This window comes from Oncorhynchus keta, chromosome 29, assembly GCF_023373465.1.
Source record: "Oncorhynchus keta strain PuntledgeMale-10-30-2019 chromosome 29, Oket_V2, whole genome shotgun sequence".
NCBI lineage: Eukaryota > Metazoa > Chordata > Actinopteri > Salmoniformes > Salmonidae > Oncorhynchus > Oncorhynchus keta.
This window is the reverse complement of record NC_068449.1, coordinates 36,027,609-36,046,827: the sequence shown is the minus strand read 5'-3', so window position 1 is coordinate 36,046,827 and position 19,219 is coordinate 36,027,609. Positions and strand designations below refer to the sequence as shown.

At 45.6% G+C, this 19,219-nt stretch overlaps 1 protein-coding gene across 6 annotated transcripts in view; it reads left to right on the top strand.

Annotated features, from left to right (window-relative positions):
* Positions 1 to 17,668, top strand: part of LOC118362210 (alpha-(1,6)-fucosyltransferase) — a 109,202-nt gene extending 91,534 nt beyond the window's left edge. For all 6 annotated transcript variants that reach the window (XM_052486485.1, XM_052486487.1, XM_052486481.1 and 3 more), the window contains 8 exons: positions 3,216 to 3,337; positions 4,772 to 4,934; positions 5,275 to 5,389; positions 7,770 to 8,007; positions 10,260 to 10,506; positions 13,449 to 13,625; positions 13,880 to 14,030; positions 15,976 to 17,668. In XM_052486485.1, coding sequence (XP_052342445.1) covers positions 3,216 to 3,337; positions 4,772 to 4,934; positions 5,275 to 5,389; positions 7,770 to 8,007; positions 10,260 to 10,506; positions 13,449 to 13,625; positions 13,880 to 14,030; positions 15,976 to 16,305 — 1,543 coding nt within the window. In that variant the 3' untranslated portion in view covers positions 16,306 to 17,668. The remainder of the gene's footprint in view (positions 1 to 3,215; positions 3,338 to 4,771; positions 4,935 to 5,274; positions 5,390 to 7,769; positions 8,008 to 10,259; positions 10,507 to 13,448; positions 13,626 to 13,879; positions 14,031 to 15,975) is intronic.
* The last annotated feature ends 1,551 nt before the right edge of the window (positions 17,669 to 19,219 follow it).

Here is a 19,219-nt window from a genome sequence, read left to right as displayed (position 1 = left end):
ACCTCCGCTGTACCCGCACCCCACCACACGGTCACCACCGATAAATCCATGATTATCGAAAACTTCAACAAGCATTTCTCAACGGCTGGCCATGCCTTCCGCCTGGCTACTCCAATCTCGGCCAACAGCTCCCCCCCCTCCCCCGCAGCTACTCGCCCAGATAGCAGATGTTCTGAAAGAGCTGCAAAACCTGGACCCGTACAAATCAGCTGGGCTTGACAATCTGGACCCTCTATTTCTGAAACTATCCGCCGCTATTGTCGCAACCCCTATTTACCAGCCTGTTCAACCTCTCTTTCATATCGTCTGAGATCCCCAAAGATTGGAAAGCTGCCGCAGTCATCCCCCTCTTCAAAGGGGGAGACACCCTGGACCCAAACTGTTACAGACCTATATCCATCCTGCCCTGCCTATCTAAGGTCTTCGAAAGCCAAGTCAACAAACAGGTCACTGACCATCTCGAATCCCACCGTACCTTCTCCGCTGTGCAATCTGGTTTCCGAGCCGGTCACGGGTGCACCTCAGCCACGCTCAAGGTACTAAACGATATCATAACCGCCATCGATAAAAGACAGTACTGTGCAGACGTCTTCATCGACCTTGCCAAGGCTTTCGACTCTGTCAATCACCATATTCTTATCGGCAGACTCAGTAGCCTCGGTTTTTCGGTTTTTCGGATGACTGCCTTGCCTGGTTCACCAATTACTTTGCAGACAGAGTTCAGTGAGTCAAATCGGAGGGCATGCTGTCCGGTCCTCTGGCAGTCTCTATGGGGGTGCCACAGGGTTCAATTCTCGGGCCGACTCTTTTCTCTGTATATATCAATGATGTTGCTCTTGCTGCGGGCGATTCCCTGATCCACCTCTACGCAGACGACACGATTCTATATACTTCCGGCCCGTCCTTGGACACTGTGCTATCTAACCTCCAAACGAGCTTCAATGCCATACAACACTCCTTCCGTGGCCTCCAACTGCTCTTAAACGCTAGTAAAACCAAATGCATGCTTTTCAACCGTTCGCTGCCTGCACCCGCACACCCGCACATCTCTCTGAGGGGAAAGGTCACACAAGCACACAAAGTTTGCAAAGGCTAAAAAACATAATTCAGCAAAATTGTAATTATTCGCCTACCTCCTCATGCCTTTTGCACACAATGTATAGACTCCCCTTTTTTTCTACTGTGTTATTGACTTGTTGATTGTTTACTCCATGTATAACTCTGTGTTGTCTGTTCACACTGCTATGCTTTATCTTGGCCAGGTCGCAGTTGCAAATGAGAACTTGTTCTCAACTAGCCTACCTGGTTAAATAAAGGTGAAATAAAATAAAAATAAGAAGATTGCCAAGACCCTGAAACTGCAGCACGGTGACCAAGACCATAGTGGCCACCGTGGAAGAGGACTCAAGTGGCAACCTGCAACTCTGCTGAACTCCATGCCAAAGAGGGTTAAGGCAGTGCTAGAAAATGATGGTGGCCACACAAAATATTGACACGTTGGGCCCAATATGGACATTTTCACTTAGGGGTGTACTCACTTTTGTTGCCTGCGGTTTAGACATTAATGGCTTTGTGTTGAGTTATTTTGAGGGGACAGAAAATGTACACTGTTATACAAGCTGTACACTCACTACTTTACATTGTAGCAAAGTGTCATTTCTTCAGTGTTGTCACATGAAAAGATATACTCAAATATTTACAAAAATGTGAGGGGTGTACTCACTTTTTTGATATACTGTATATTCAGTGTTGTCTCATCTTCTACATGGTACGTGTGGAGGCAGTTTCACAACACCTTTCTTCAACTGACCGCATCTACTTCTCACTCTTCTACTTGTTCTCGAGGAGTAGCTGCAAGGGGACTTTTACCCCATCTGGCCCTAGCTTCCTTCCCCTGTCCCTTAAAATGTGCCCTCTCATAAGTTAGTCCTGCAGTGAGAGAGGGGAAGGGAGGGTGGATAGAGGGGGGGGGGGGGGTGGAAGGGGAGGCCCAGCCCAGCTCAGAGATGGCTTTCAAGGATGTGGGTGTTTGTTGGTAATGGATTTTAGTCAATAGAGGGGGGTGAAGGTGCCTTTCTCTCTCTCTCCCCCTTCTCTCTCTCTCTCTCTCTCTCCCTTCGCCTCTCTCTCTCCCTTCGCCTCTGTGTGTGTGTGTGTGTGTGTGTGTGTGTGTGTGTGTGTGTGTGTGTGTGTGTGTGTGTGTGTGTGTGTGTGTGTGTGTGTAGCACGTGGGGTGATGAATTGCTACTGCCAGTGAATGATTTGCCCTGCGGTCACCGGTTGCTCTCACACCTTACCACTGATCATTATACACACACACCTCACCACTGATCATTATACACACACACCTCGCCATTGATCATTATAAACACATGCGCGCGCACACACACACACACACACACACACACACACACACACACACACACACACCTCCCATGGTCGGCTGGCATACCTCACTACTGATCATTGCATTAAATTGGCACTGGGAGGTGGGAGGAAGCGCATCCAAACGCAAAAGGCCCCTGGGAAATCAGCCTGCCAACAATCACCTTGACCTGGAAGGACAGAGACACACACATCTATACTGTATACACAAACACACAGACACACACACCTATAATGTATACACAGACACACACACCTATAGTGTATACACAAACACACAGACACACACACCTATAATGTACACACAAACACACAGACACACACACCTATAATGTACACACAAACACACAGACACACACACCTATAATGTATACACAAACACACAGACACACACACCTATAATGTACACACAAACACACAGACACACACACCTATAATGTACACAGAAACACACAGACACACACACCTATAATGTCTACACAGTGCCAGCCGGACACTTACAGTAAAAACAAAAAAATTGTTGGTTAACGGAGAACCAGGCTAACCACTGACAGACACCCTGTCCTGTATGTTTACACTTCTCCCTGCACCAGGCTGTATTCCAGAGTAGGGTTGAATATTTTCTCACTGTTTTACAAATGTTCCATCCTGAGAATAAATCACTTTTCTCCCAGGTAACCCAGTATTTCCTGCCATTGGTAACCGGGTTCCTGCCATTCAACCCTATTCCAGACCACCTCAATTCCTCTCCGCTGTCTCTAGGTTACCAGGGCCAGGTTGTGAATGAAGCCAGACTGACCTCTAACCTCTCCTCTCCCCCTGTACTGTAGGTTACCAGAGGGCCAGTCTGACGGGGGCCCGGTGGTGAGTGCAGGCAGACTGCGGATCCTGGAGGAACAATTGATCAGAGCTAAGGAACAGATCAACTCCTACCGCAGCCTGCCTGGAGACGGTATGACACTCACATTGCGCACGCACACACACACATACACATGAACTTGAGATGCACACACACACACACACATACACACACACACACATACACACCTTGGAAATTAGGACAGGAGGCAGTGAGGAGGAGTATTCCCAGGCAGGATTCCCTGTCCACTCCTCTTTCCTCGTATTTCAGCCGGAAATCTTCCGTCCTTGTCCTTCACAGTAACACGAGCCACACATGCAGCTCTTTTCTGGGTCAGCTGCTTTCATTGGCCTGCTACAACCTTTGTGTCATTTGAAACATTATGAAAACATGATCAAACCACCCGCGGGCCGGATTGGACACCCCTGCTTTAATAGTCCAGTTTAGGCTACTATGCCTGTCGTCGATACATTAGCAGGGTTACGCTGTCTCTGTACTCTGGCCCTGTCCATGTAGGAGAAGCATGCACTTAATGACCTCTGTGACACTTATTATGTCTGTGGCACTAGGCCGAGACACTGATCTAAGGACAGTTTGCACTTGACCTTTTAAGGGTGGATGGGCGACTGGCCCTTTTGTAGGCCCGCGGACCATTCACTTTAAAAGTTCCTTTCTGTAAAACTGGAGGTGGGTATACAGACCCACAAGCCACTGCAGCCCCCCCATGATGATTTCTGTGTTTTTTGGGGGGAGGGGGGACTCAGTCGGGGTCTCAACTTCATGTTGAGAGTTAGAATAGTAGAATACACAAGGTGCAATTTATACCTGTTGTTTTGGATCAGCAGTCACTCAATTAGCCCATGTCAGCAAAACATTTTTAGATTGTTGAGTTTGTCTAGAGGGCAGCTATCTAAACTTGTCGTGAACATTGTCGGGTAATCAAATAAAAAAATGCAAACATTTGCCTCCACCCCATGGAAAAATATGTAGAATTGCAGGAAATTAACTTTAAAACTTTAATATTTTCTCTTGGTTGTCACAAGGGGGGCCACTAAAATGTTTTTAGGGGTGGGGGGGTGGTATGGATGTGGGTACGCAGACACAGGAGCCACTGCGGCCCCTCATGATGAGTTCCGTTTATTGGTGGCCCCCACCCACATCAAAGTTGCCCATCTCTGCTTTAGGGTGAGAGTAAGTTATCCTTGGATCTGTCTCTAAGGGCAATTTGTATTGTCCATTGAAATGGAAAGAAAATGTTTTGCTGTAGTCTGCAGGTTAGGGGTTAAGTGTGTTGCTCAAGGGATCAGCTGACTGTGTGTGATGTGATGTCCTGTGTTCTTAGCTGATCCCGGATCTGTGTCTAAGGTCAACCCCTATATGTTGCTAGAGAAAATCTCAGCTGACTATGTGTATATATTATCGTATATACGTGTTCTCCCAAAATGCATATGATTGAATGATAAATATGTGTGAAACAACCTTCCATTGTCCTACCTTTTTCTCTTCCTGTGTTCTTCTTATTTCCAGGGCCAGGTAGGAACCAGGAAGAGCTGCGGAGGAAGATAGAGAACGGGGTGAAGGAGATCTGGTACTTTGTCCGCAGTGAGGTCAAGAAGCTGGGTCACATGGAGCAGGGGGACCTGCAGAAACACATCGACACACTGCTGCAGGAGCTGGGACACCAGCAGAGGTAACACACACACACACACACAATTTGCTGCAGGAGTTGGGGCACCAGCAGAGGTAACATAAATGTACTTGCACACACACTGAAAAGTTGTAAAATGCCCAGAAAAGGAACCTCTTCTATCAGCATCCAATTTTGTAAAAGTGACTTAAGCTTAAGTTGCTGTCGATCGAAAAATGGAAAGTGTCTTCTCTTCTATCACACACAGACACACACGTTTACACCAGAACACAGGTGGATAACATGTTACCTAATTCACCATGGGAGCCTTTGCAACGCTACGACCCAGCTGTGACTTCTAACCCTGTGTTAATGTGTGCGCGCCTGTGTGTGTTAACCCCAGGTCCATCATGACTGACCTGCACTACCTGAGCCAGGCTGACGGAGCAGGAGACTGGAGAGAGAAGGAGGCCAAGGACCTGTCTGACCTGGTACAGAACAGGATCACATACCTCCAGGTACCGTAATGTCCCCCACACAGCTCAACACCTAGTACACGTATGGACACCCACATTAGATTAGGATGGGCTTTATACCACACACCAGGGACTGGTTACAACCCACATAGGGATATTCCACACGTCACTTAATCGTCGACATTGACTTTAGCTGATCATTTAAACAAATCCAAATCTGTTCAGCTTTTATTGGGGCAAATTTCTGTCCCGGTAATGCTGGACTGTACTGTGTGTGTGGACTGAGCAGGTCTGTATGGAGAGGCAGGTAGACCTCCCCTCTGCCAGTATACTGTATAACAGGATTAAGACGGTAAAGGATGCGATTGTCTTCCGTCTCCGCTGTGAGTTGGGCAGAGGCAGCACGATGCTTCTCTCCCTCCTCTTGACACGCGTGTAATGGTGTAAGGCCTCACGACAAAGTGTCATTCAACAGGGAAACCATAGAGAACCTTCAAAAGTTCCCTGCTGTATGTCTCGTAAAGAAGCTGCCGCTAACTAGGTTATGCAACTTTGTTCTGTTTGTGAGAGTGACAGGAACCCAAACTGTGTCCGTTTACTAATATATTACAGAAAATGGGCATTCGTGCGTGTAAGTGTGCGGGTGCATATGAAAAAATATTGTCACATACTGTATTGAACACGAGGGGAGACCGAGAACTGGTTTCAAGCGCAGGGCGCAGCAGGTGTTTATTGTAGAGGACCACAGGAGGAGGCAGGTGGCTGGGTCCAGGGGCAGGCAGAAGGTCATACACAGGGGGACCAAAAAGGCAACAGTACAGGCAGGGAAAAGGCTAGTAACGTCGTCCGGGAGATCAGGCAATAGGTTGATAACAGGAAATCCAAGTACACACTACTGTACAGGCAGGGAATAGGCAAAAGGCGTCGTTAGTGAGACAGGCAAAAACTATCATACACTGGAGGATTCAGTTACAGGACCACCAGCGTTCCAAATAGAAGTGTGTCACAAAACAAACAATACTTCACAATGATGGGGTGCCAAGAACTGAACTAAATAGGTGTAACCTTTCGGTTACTGGCCCAAAGTGTGTGTGTGTGTGTGTGTGTGTGTGTGTGTGTGTGTGTGTGTGTGTGTGTGTGTGTGTGTGTGTGTGTGTGTGTGTGTGTGTGTGTGTGTGTGTGTGTGTGTGTGTGTGTGTGTGTGTGTGTGTGTGTGTGTGTGTGTGTGTAGGCTAGGTAATAATAAGGAATGGTGAGAGCAGGGTAGAGGTTGTTAATTAGTCATATTGAGTCCATGTGTGCTATTAACGTTAACTAGCTAGTGATTAACTTGATGAAGTGTGTGTGTGTGTGTGTGTGTGTGTGTGTGTGTGTGTGTGTGTGTGTGTGTGTGTGTGTGAGTGTGAGTGTGAGTGTGAGTGTGAGTGTGAGTGTGAGTGTGTGTGTGTGTGTGTGTGTGTGTGTGTGTGTGTGTGTGTGTGTGTGTGCGCGCTAGTCTGATAACATAGTGGCTGTGTGATGGAGGAGCATTAGTATTGCCTGTCTCTCTGGCCCTGCCTCAGCTTTTCATCACCAGTCACACAGTCAATGGAGGGAGACTAACCCTTTGCTGCTTATACGTTCTATACACACACACACACACACACACACCACACACACACACACTAATATAATTACAGCCGCACACATTCACATGCATATACACACACTACACTCTCTCACTCTCTATCTCTCTCTCCATGCTCGCCAGTCCCCACTATACATCTCCCATCATCTGCCATTGACTGACGGTTGACCTTCCCATAATCTACCCTCCTAGTCTCTCTCACACACACACACACACACACACACACACACACACACACACACACACACACACACACACACACACACACACACACACACACACACACACACACACACACACACACACACACACACACACACACACACACACACACACACACACACAAGCTCCTACAGTCTCAGAGCTGCAGTCATAGATCTTTGTCAACATGTTCTCGACCTGATTATCAGGATCAGGATAGGAGTTAACACGGTAATGGATGTTGCCTTCAGACCCTCCCTGACTCCACTCTAGCAGAGCATACAGGCACCGTGTTTTGAAGTATGAAGTAGAACGCCAGTCAAAGCCCTCTGGGCCCACTAGGGCGTGTCTGTCTTTCTGTCCGTCTGTCTCTGTATTCCTAGTACAGAAAGGGTGGCATGTCTGTATTTTGAAAAGGTAAAGAGAAAGTAAGCAGAAGAACCTGCACACTGAAATACACTTTTGGCTCTCAAATGCGTGACAATGCCTCGACTCTCTGGTCTTCACCATAACATTTACTAACCAGGCACCTCAGGCCTCCCTGTGTTGTAACAACCCCACCTCCTGTCCCTTCTCCTCCCTTCTCCCCTCCAGAACCCCCAGGACTGCTCCAAGGCCAGGAAGCTGGTGTGTAACATCAACAAGGGCTGTGGCTACGGCTGCCAGCTGCACCACGTGGTCTACTGCTTCATGATCGCCTACGGCACCCAGCGTACCCTCATCCTGGAGTCCCAGAACTGGCGCTACGCCACGGGAGGCTGGGAGACCGTCTTCCTCCCGGTCAGTCAGACGTGCACCGAGCGCACCGGGGTCACCACCGGACACTGGTCAGGTGTGTTGACCATGACGTGATCTCTGACCTCTGATAATGGGGTCGTGTCCATGACAACAGGCCAGACGCAGACAGAACACGTTCTCCCCTCTGTCCTCCGTTGGGGTTCTGTCCATAGCTACAGACCTCACGCAGTGTGCAGGATACCATAAAAACAGAATTACGTTATACATCTATGACGCATACATGGAGAATGATGATGAGTATTGTGGAGCTTTGAGTCTGCCCCGACACTTTCTTCTTCTCACATCAGATCTGGGAATGAGATGAAAAACAAAATACGATGAAAAACAGCCTTGGAGGGAGGGAGGGAGACTTCCAACTGTAGAGATTTTTTTGGTTTTACACAAAGCATGCAAGTGTAGTGCCTGAGCAAGAGAATGGCAAACAAACATGAAAGAACTGACCTCAAAAACAGCAAAATTGTACCCTTTTCTCTTTGTTCAGAGGGCTTGTCTCCCTGTCCCAGTGTTACTGCTGAAGTAGGTCCTCCAGTTGAGAGGACAGAGGAGAGGAGACAGACGCTAGAATAACAAAGTGTTGAAGGTAGGAAAGAGAGAGAGACTGAAGGAGAGAACAGCGAAGGGAAGATTGAAGAGAATGGGAGGAAGGAGCGGAGAGAAAGGAGAAGAAAGAGGAAAAAGAGAGACTGTGGGAATAAAATGATCTGGAGAGAAGATGAAAGGCAGGAGGAAATGAGAGATTGACTGGAGGGAGAGAAGGAGCGAAGAAAGGGGAACATGGAATTGCATTATATACTGTAGGAAACAGGGTGCCATTTGGAAATCAACCATAGGGACTCTAGCCTTGCACCTTGTGACTGGGCTGTGTAGAACAGAACAGTAAGTGGGTGACCGTCATCGACCTAGTTTGGTTTTTATTAAAATCGTTAAAGCATTATGTAGTTTACGACATTGGTAAATGATTGGTTGTCTGAGACATTGATGTGCCCTTGTCAGGTCTGAGGCAGAGGGGAACAGAAGGACAGAGGCTGACATTACTACCGTGGTGGATGGATTATAACCCTATCCCACACTCAAACACTCGCAGCAAGAATTACAGCAAACACAAACACACCCTCCAAACCCCCCTTAATTTCTTCAAGATGTAATTTAGATTTGAGGTCTTTCCTAATTAGCCTGAAAAGGGAGAGGGGGTTGAGAGAGAGAGACCATTTATTAGTGCAGCCAGAGAGAAACCCTCTAGTCTCACCACTGAATTCTGACAGCAGGGTTATATAAGCCAGGCCAGGCAATTTCCTAAATACTTCTTTCAGTGAGAAGAGAGAGAGGAAAAAAATTGCCTTTTAATATTTAATGCAGCGCAAGATTTAAATTCTGGACACTGGTGTGCACATGCAGTCTGTTTGTTTCTCTCTGGCTGTATTCTTAGCTTGATGATTATTTGTATTTATTTGATATATTGCAAAATGGTGATGAGCTCTTTGACTGTCTTTACTGGTTTTGTTTGGTGAAATATTCCAGTTCATTCAAATCTACATTTCTTATTTTCATTGTGTGCTTTTTATTTAAAAAAATAATAAAGAGAGAGAGAATTCAAGGATCTCTCTACCCCTTCTTCACTCTCTCTTCCTCTCTCTTCCTTTCCTTTCCTCCGTGGGAATGTCCCATATGTGATAAGTCATTCGTTCATATCTTGGCAGATCTCAGGCAGAACCAGAGAGAGAGAGAGAGAGAGGGGGAAGAGGAACTCTTCTCCCTGGGTTCTGCTGTTCAGACAGCTCCTCATGTACACCATGATGCTTAGTGCATCTTCACTGCTACATGCATCAAACCCCTCTGCTGGAGGCTGGAGATCTGATCATTTATATCTCTCTCTGTCTGCATGTCAAAAGCACTCTATTGTTACCTCCTATCTCTCCCTCTCTGGCTCTCTCTCTATCTCGGTTTCTTGCCTTCTCCCTCTCCAGCGCTCTCTCTCTCTCGGTTTCTTGCCTTCTCCCTCTCCCGCTCTCTCGGTCTCTTGCCTTCTCCCTCTCCAGCGCTCTCTCTCTCTCGGTTTCTTGCCTTCTCCCTCTCCAGCGCTCTCTCTCTCTCGGTCTCTTGCCTTCTCCCTCTCCGGCGCTCTCTCTCTCTCTCTCGGTCTCTTGCCTTCTCCCTCTCCGGCTCTCTCTCTCTCTCGGTCTCTTGCCTTCTCCCTCTCCGGCTCTCTCTCGGGCTCTTGCCTTCTCCCTTTCTGCCGTTCCGTCAACTCTTTTTATTATCCCTCGCTCCTCCCTCTCTCTCCCGCAGGCGAGGCCAATGACAAAGACGTCCAGGTGGTAGAGTTACCCATCGTGGACAGCCTGCACCCCCGCCCCCCCTACCTGCCCCTGGCCATTCCCGAGGACCTGGCCCAGCGCCTCCACCGGCTCCATGGTGACCCTTCCGTCTGGTGGGTGTCTCAGTTTGTCAAATACCTGATCCGGCCCCAGGCCTGGCTGGAGAAGGAGATCCAGGACACCACCGCCAAACTGGGCTTTAGGCACCCCATCATAGGGTAGGTGGACACACTACGCATGCAAGCACACATGTACTGTACGTGCGCGCGCACACACCTACAGAGACACACGCGTACTATTTATTTTTGGCCCTTCTATCTATCTCTGTCCTAATGGATACAAGCACCCATGCACACACATTCCTTATCGCTATCCCCACTGAGAGATGTAATTGAAAAGTAAAAGCAGTTATTTTCCTTTTATGTTGTGGGAGGGAGGGAGGGAGGGAGGGAGGGAGGGAGGGAGGGAGGGAGGGAGGGAGGGAGGGAGGGAGGGAGGGAGGGAGGGAGGGAGGGAGGGAGGGAGGGGGAGGGAGGGAGGGAGGGAGGGAGATAGACAACCCAGCACTTCACAGGACTCTGTCTCTTTGTTGTGCATAGTGGGATCTTCTCTCCTCTAAAACCTTCTCAGGAAGTACCACACTGTAGGTGTCGGCAACAGGTGTGATTTAAATACAGTACCAGTCAAAAGTTTTAGAACACCTACTCATTCAATGTGTTTCTTTATTTTGTACTATTTTCTACATTGTAGAACAGTAGTGAAGACATCAAAACTATGAAATAGCACATATGGAAGAATCATGTAGTAACCAAAAAGGTGTTAAACAAATCTAAATGTATTTTAGATTTTAGATTGTTCAAAGTAGCCACCCTTTGCCTTGATGACAGCTTTGCACACTCTTGGCATTCTCTCAACCAGCTTCACCTGGAATGCTTTTCCAACGGTCTTGAAGGAGTTCCCACATATGCTGAGCACTTGTTGGCTGCTTTTCCTTCACTCTGCAGTCCAACTCATCCCAAGCCATCTCAACTGGGTTGAGGTCAGGTGATTGTGGAGGCCAGGTCATCTGATGCAGCACTCCACCACTCTCCTTCTTGGTCAAATAGTCCTTACACAGCCTGGTGCTGTGAGTCATTGTCCTGTTGAAAAACAAACGATAGTCCCACTAAGTGCAAACCAGATGGGATGGCGTATCGCTGCAGAATGCTGTGGTAGCCATGCTGGTAAAGTGTGCCTTGAATTCTAAATAAATCACTGACAGTGTCACCAGCAAAGCACCCCCACACCATCACACCTCCTCCTCCATGTTTCACGGTGGGAAACACACACGCAGAGATCATCCGTCCACCTACTCTGCGTCTCATGAAGACATAGCGCTTGGAACCAGAAATCTCAAATATCTTCTGTATATCACCCCTACCATGTCACAACACTATCACAACAGAATCTTGTTTCTCATGGTCTGAGAATCTTTAGGTGCCTTTTGGAAAACTCCAAGCAGGCTGTCATGTGCCTTTAATTGAGGCGTGGCTTCCGTCTGACCACTCTACCATAAACTCCAAGCAGGCTGTCATGTGCCTTTAATTGAGGCGTGGCTTCCGTCTGACCACTCTACCATAAAGGCCTGGTGGAGTGCTGCAGAGATGGTTCTCCCATCTACACAGAAGAAACTCTAGAGCTCTGTCAGAGTGACCATCAGGTTTCTGTTCACCTCCCTAATCAAGACCCTTCTCCCCCGATTGCTCGGTTTGGCCGGGCGGCCATCTCTAGGAAGAGTCTTGGTGGTTGCAAACTTCTTCCATCTGGCCATTCTACCATAAAGGTGGAGTGCTGCAGAGATGGTTGTCCTTCTTGGTCACCTCCCTGACCAAGGCCCTTCTCCATCAATTGCTCAGTTTGGCCGGGTCGACCAGCTCGAGGAAAAGTCTTGGTGGTTCCAAACCTCTATTTAAGAATGATGTCCACTGTGTTCTTGGGGACCTTCAATGCTGAAGACATTTTTTGGTACCCTTCCCCAGATTTGTGCCTCGACACAATCCTGTCTCGGAGCTCTACGGACAATTCCTTCGAGGCTTCGTTTTTGCTCTGACATGCACAGTCAACTGTGGGACCTTATATAGACCGGTGTGTGCCTTCACTAATCATGTCCAATCAATTTGTAGAATCAAGTTGTAGAAACATCTCAAGGAGGATCAATGGAAACAGGATGCACCTGAGCTCAATTTCGAGTCTCATAGCAAAGGGTCTGAAATACTTATGTAAATACCTTTCTTTTGCTTTTAATACATTTGCTAACATTTCTAAAAACCTGTTTTTTGGTTTATCATTATGGGGTATTGTGTGTAGATTGCTGAGGAAATTGTTTTATTTAATCCTTTGTAGAAGAAGGCTGTAACGTAACAAAATGTAGAAAAGGTATAAAAGGGGTCTGAATACATTCCGAAGACACTGTACATATCTACCTCAATTACTTTGTACCCCTGCACATGTATAGAGCCAAGTTATCATTACTCAATGTGTATTTATTCCTTGTTTTAGTATTATTGTATTATTTTATTTTTCTCTCTGCATTGTAAGCAAGCATTTCACTTTTAGTCTACACCTGTTGTTTATGAAGCATGTGACAAATAAAATGATATTTTATTTTAATTTGAGAGAGAGGAGAATTCGAAGGGAGAGAGAGTGCGAAGGGAGATGGGGAGAGAGAGAGAGAGAGAGTGGGAGTGAGCTGGAGAGAGGGAGCGAGCTGGAGAGGGGGAGAGAGCTAGAGAGAGGGAGCGAGCAAGACGCAGAGAGCTAAAGAGAATCAGAGGGAGAGTGCTGCGTGCTCCAGCCGCTATCCAAACAACCCACTCTGCCATCCATCACTAGAAAGCACCATGACCTTCACTCTCGGAGAGGAGCGCTCTGCTTCACACACACACAAATCACTCACACACACACACACACACACACACACACACACACACACACACACACACACACACACACACACACACACACACACACACACACACACACACACACACACACACACACACACACACCTGTAGAGACATGCAGACAGACACACATACACACATACACGTGCACAGACAGACACACACCACACACTCCGCTAACTCCTCTCACCATCTTCCCTATATATCCTGTCCTGTAGGGTCCATGTGAGACGGACAGACAAGGTGGGGACAGAGGCAGCCTTCCACCCTATAGAGGAGTACATGGTACATGTAGAGGACCATTTCCAACACCTAGCCAGGCGCATGCTAGTGGACAAGAAGAGAGTCTACTTGGCCACTGACGACCCCTCACTACTACAGGAGGCCAAGGCTAAGTGCGTATGCCTGGCTGTGTGTGCGTGTGTTTCTGTGTGTGTCTGTGTGTGTGTGTCTACGTGCCGCCGGCAGTGTGGCTGTGTGTGTCTGCAGGACTGCCTTGTGGTATTCTGGACCTGTTTGTGATGACGAGAAGCTGTATTTGATGTGTGCTCCAAAGTACTGACAATACAAAGAATGAATGCCATATGCACGTTGACATCTGTATGGTCCTTTAGCTCTCTGACTGACTCTGTCTCTGTGTGTGTCTCAGGTACCCAGAATATGAGTTTATCAGTGATAACTCCATCTCGTGGTCTGCGGGGCTGCATAACCGCTACACCGAGAACTCTCTGAGAGGAGTCATCCTAGATATTCACTTCCTGTCCCAGACCAACTTCCTGGTCTGCACCTTCTCCTCACAGGTGACCTACCTTACCTACTCATCTTCCTCCTCCTCCTCCTCCTCCTCATTCTCTTCCTCAAAACTTTACTTTGGGAAGGCCCATACAATAGTAAGACCTAAGTAATACGCCATTGAGTGATACTGTACCATAACTATACCACTGCTGGCTTGCTTCTGAAGCTAAGCAATATCCCAATGCCCCAGGGCAGTGATTGGGGACCAGGGCAGTGATTGGGGGACACTGCCCTGTGTAGGGTGCTGTCTTTCGGATGGGACGTTAAACGGGTGTCCTGACTCTCTGAGGTCATTAAAGATCCCATGGCACTTATCGTAAGAGTAGGGGTGTACCCTGGTGTCCTGGCTAAATTCCCAATCTGGCCCTCAAACCATCACGGTCACCTAATAATCCCCAGTTTACAATTGGCTCATTAATCCCCCTCCTCTCCCCTGTAACTATTCCCCAGGTCGTTGCTGCAAATGAGAACTTGTTCTCAGTCAACTTACCTGGTAAAATAACGAATAAATAAATAAAATAAATAAAACTACTGCCTTTTCCTGGTCAGGTCACAAGGTCCTACCCATAATCACCACCATAGAACCATAGGTCCTATGTAGCTCAGTTGGTAGAGCATGACGCTTGCAATGCCAGGATGGTGGGTTTGATTCCCGGGACCACCTGTACGTAAAATGTATGCACGCATGACTGTAAGTCGTTTTGGATAAAATTGTCTGCTCAATGGAATGTATTATTATTAGCCTCAATTCGTCAGTGCATGGACTCTACTCAAACCGGTGCCTGGCACCTACTACCATACCCCGTTCAAAGGCACTTCAATCTTTTGTCTTGCCCCTTCGCCCTCTAAATGGCACACATGCACAATACATGTCTGAAGGCTTAAATATCCTTCTTTAACCCGTCTCCTCCCATCTACACTGATTGAAGTGGATTTAACAGGTGACTGCAATAAGGAATCATAGCTGCAATAAGGAATCATGGCTTTCACCTGGATTCACCTGGTCAGTCTGTCATGGAAAGAGCAGGTGTTCCTAATGTTTTGTACACTCAGTACCAGTCAAAAGTTTGGACACCCCTACTCATTCCATTCCACGTTGTAGAATAATAGTGAAGAACATCAAAACTATGAAATAACACATATGGAATCATGTAGTAACCAAAAAAGTGTTAAACAAATCAAAATATATTTATATTTGAGTTTCTTCAAAGTAGCCACCCTTTGCCTTGATGACAGCTTTGCACACTCTTGGCATTCTCTCAACCAGCTTCATGAGGTAATCACCTGGAATGCATTTCAATTAACAGGTGTGCCTTGTTAAAAATTCATTTGGAATTTCTTTCCTTCTTAATGCATTTGAGCCAATCAGTTGTGTGGTGACAAGGTAGGGGTGGAATACAGAAGATAGCCCTATTTGGTAAAATATCAAGTCCATATTATGGCAAGAACAGCTCAAATAAACAAAGAGAAACAAGAGCCCATCATTACTTTAAAACATGAAGGTCAGTCAATCCGGAAAACTTCTAGAACTATGAAAGTTTCTTCAAGTTCAGTCACAAAAACCATCAAGCGCTATGATGAAACTGGCTCTAATGAGGACCGCCACAGGAAAGGAAGATCCGGAATTACCTCTGCTGCAGAGGATGAGTTCATTAGTTACCAACCTCAAAAATCGGCAATTAACTGAAATCTCTGAGTCTCATAGTAAAGGATCTGAATACTTATGTAACTAAGGTATTTCTAAACACCTGTTTTCTCTTTGACATTATGGGGTATTATGTGTAGATCGATGAGGGGAAAAAATTATTGGATCCATTTTAGAATAAGTCTATAACGTAACAAAATGTGGAAAAGTAGAGGGGTCTGAATACTTTCCAAATGCACTGTATATTAGCCTCTGTGTTCCATTTCTCATGCGGTCCTGTATATTGTGTTGTGCTCCTGCTCCAGGTGTGCCGTGTGGCCTATGAGATCATGCAGACCCTCCATCCTGACGCCTCATCTCATTTCCACTCCCTGGATGACATCTACTACTTCGGGGGCCAGAACGCCCACAACCAGCTAGCCGTGTACGCCCACCAGCCCCGGAGCTCCGACGACATCCCCCTAGAGCCCGGCGACCTGATCGGGGTGGCGGGGAACCACTGGGACGGCAACTCCAAGGGCATCAACCGCAAGACGGGCCGCACCGGCCTCTACCCGTCCTACAAGGTGAAGGAGAAGATCGAGACCGTAAAGTATCCCATGTACCCCGAGGCAGACAAGATGCTGAATCAGTAGAGAGAGACTTCTCAGCAGACTGCTGCCCAGACAGACACTGCTAACTTATGAGAGAAAACGTGGACCTTCAGCCCGAGAGAGGGGACGAAGGGGAATGCACTTTGAATGAGTGTGGGTCTTGGTCAGTTGAAGTGTGTATGAGTGCGTGTGTGTGCGCGTTTGTGAAATGCGGCATGAGGAGTATCTACAGGGTATAGGACCCTCCAGTGACTAACTCCTCACCAACCTGACCCTCCGGGACTAGGACCCTCCAGTGACTAACTCCGTCAGGGGGGGGGGAATTAAAGACTACAATTAGCAAAGAAATGAAAGAAAAAACGAAAATAAGGAATAAACAAATGATAGCACTCCGGTGGAATGATGAAGGGATCGCCCAATCAGAGCTCTTTATTTAAATAATAGTTGAAATGACTGAGAAACCTCAGAATGATGACTGAAAAAATAACTACAAAGAGAACTAATTGTGAACTGTAAGAGCCAACAAACAAACTCTTGAATTTCGCCTCTCCCCCTGTGCTGTTCTCTTCTCTTCTTGTGGACATTGGTTGTAGCCAATTGTTTTCTTCCTTCTTTCCTTCCTGCCCCTGCTTCCTCTCCTCCTTTCACTCCTTCACTCACTCCGTTTCAACTTACGCCAACTCATGCATTTTTTCTGTCCCACCCTCTATTAATTTTTCACCGCCATATTGTGCTTTTGGATAAGTGATTTTAATGTTTTTAGTTGTTGTCGTTGGTGTGTGCGAGAGTGTGCAAGTGTGTGAGCATTCAAGCATGTGTGTGGGGTGTGTGTGAGTCCAAATAGGGTGCCTACTAAGGAAAATGGCTTCTGTACTTCTCTCCAAGTGTCTCTGTTTTTGTTAGTGTCAAAGTGACGTCAGAGCCATAAGGACCCAGGCCTTGCCATGCAGATACTGCACATGCAGAATAATACATACTGCACATAATAGAGAAAACTGTATATGCAGAATATTGTATATGCAGAATACCACATTCAGAATACTGTATATGCAGAATACTACATGTAGGATACGGTATATGCAGAATACTACATGTAGAATACTGTATATGCAGAATACTGTACACTCCAGTCCAGACTCACTTAACTGTGTCTTACTCGTTTTCTGTTGTTCATGTCCTTTTTCAAATGTTATTTTAATGTTATTGAATTTGAAAGAAAAATGAAAATTGACAACTACACTTTAAAAGATTACAAACAATGATTATTTACGTATGATGATGATAGCATTGATCAAGATGATGATTAATGAAGAATATGATTATTGTCCACCATGAAGATGTTCATATTTTATGTTTCTGGGCATTGTCTTTGATAAAAGCAGATCAAATAAAGTGATCGGCTCAACTTGTTTGTGTTTCTGTGTCTGTTCCCACAGTCCACTCAAATTCTTTGTTGTTCAGAGTAGAGCAAGTGTACCTATTAAGCCCAACGAAATCTAAGTTTAGACATTTCTAACAGATACTGCCCTAATTTTGTGTAAGAAAAGTGCATATAAACTGAAAGATGAATATATCTCTCTCGTGAAGTTTAATTACTTTACTTACAACATGTTTTAATAAGACTTACAAATATTTAATCAAATGTGAAACGTCCAGGCTGGGCTTGATGGTTACCGAGTGTACCCTTTAAGCCCATGGGTGTTCCACATAAGCCCACCTCTTAAATAATCCATTTAAATTCATTTCCAAATGTTAAAAGCTTACAAACGGACATTTCTTATGTAAAATTATATTCTATTAATCTCATCTAAAGTTATTAAATAAACTGATAATTACTATTCATCGTGACAGTAGTACTCATAAAAGGGGTTATCCACAGAGATCAATGTGGACTTTGTGAACATTTATGTGAACATTTATGCTCATGTTCTTTGAATATTAGGGATATCAACACACTATCCCCATGTGTTTCTATGCAAACTGAGCTTAATAGGAGCATACCGAGCTTAATTGGAACAAATCAAATCGTACAACTCCGTGGAATGCTTAATTACAAGCCCTTAACCAACAATGCAGTTTTAAGAAAATTGAGTTAAGAAGTTATTTACTAAATAAAATATAGTAAACATTTTTTATTTTTATAACAATATATGTATATACAAATATATATATACAGGGGTTACCGGTACCGAGTCAATGTGTGGGGGTACAGGTGAGTCGAGGTAATTTGTACTATGCATAGGGTAAAGTGACTATGCATAGATCATTAACAACAGTGATTTATGGTGAAAACAGCAGAATAGCAAAGTCTACCCATAAAATATTTGGAAACCAATGGTTTGGGGTATAAATATACACTATAGACTTAAATATTATTTGAAGTTAGTATTGATCATGTTGAACAATATTGCTGCATTGTCATTTACATTCTGTAATAGAGGGAGTGTTTTTGTGCTTTAAACTCATCTGAGATAAATGTCAAATTTACACAAAAATTGCATCTATGTATAGCAATGCAATGTTAATTTAACAGTTAAATAATCTGTGTCTGCCTGAAATCTATTATCTTGTTTTAGTTGACCGAGTTATGTTGCTACTGTGAGCCTGTGACATGCAGGCACGATTTGCTAGCTTGAAAACCCATATTTTCAATTGGTAAGAAGGGGTAATGAATTCTCATTAAATATGCTGTCGTGCATATATCATCAGCACATCCATCTCTTAATTTTAGATAAAGTAAGATCACTTAGAAGGTACTAAAAATATTTGAAAGATGTGTTTATCTGAGGGTAGCCTCAACACCAATGTTTTTTTGCAGCTTTGAAATTAGCCGCGAGTGGGAATTTAAGCATAATTGTAAATAACTTAAAAGATCAATTTTGAAATGTTTATTCTTCATATTCATCATATCCAGCACCACCCCAACATCAGCATATGTGAAAATGGTGTGTTTCTA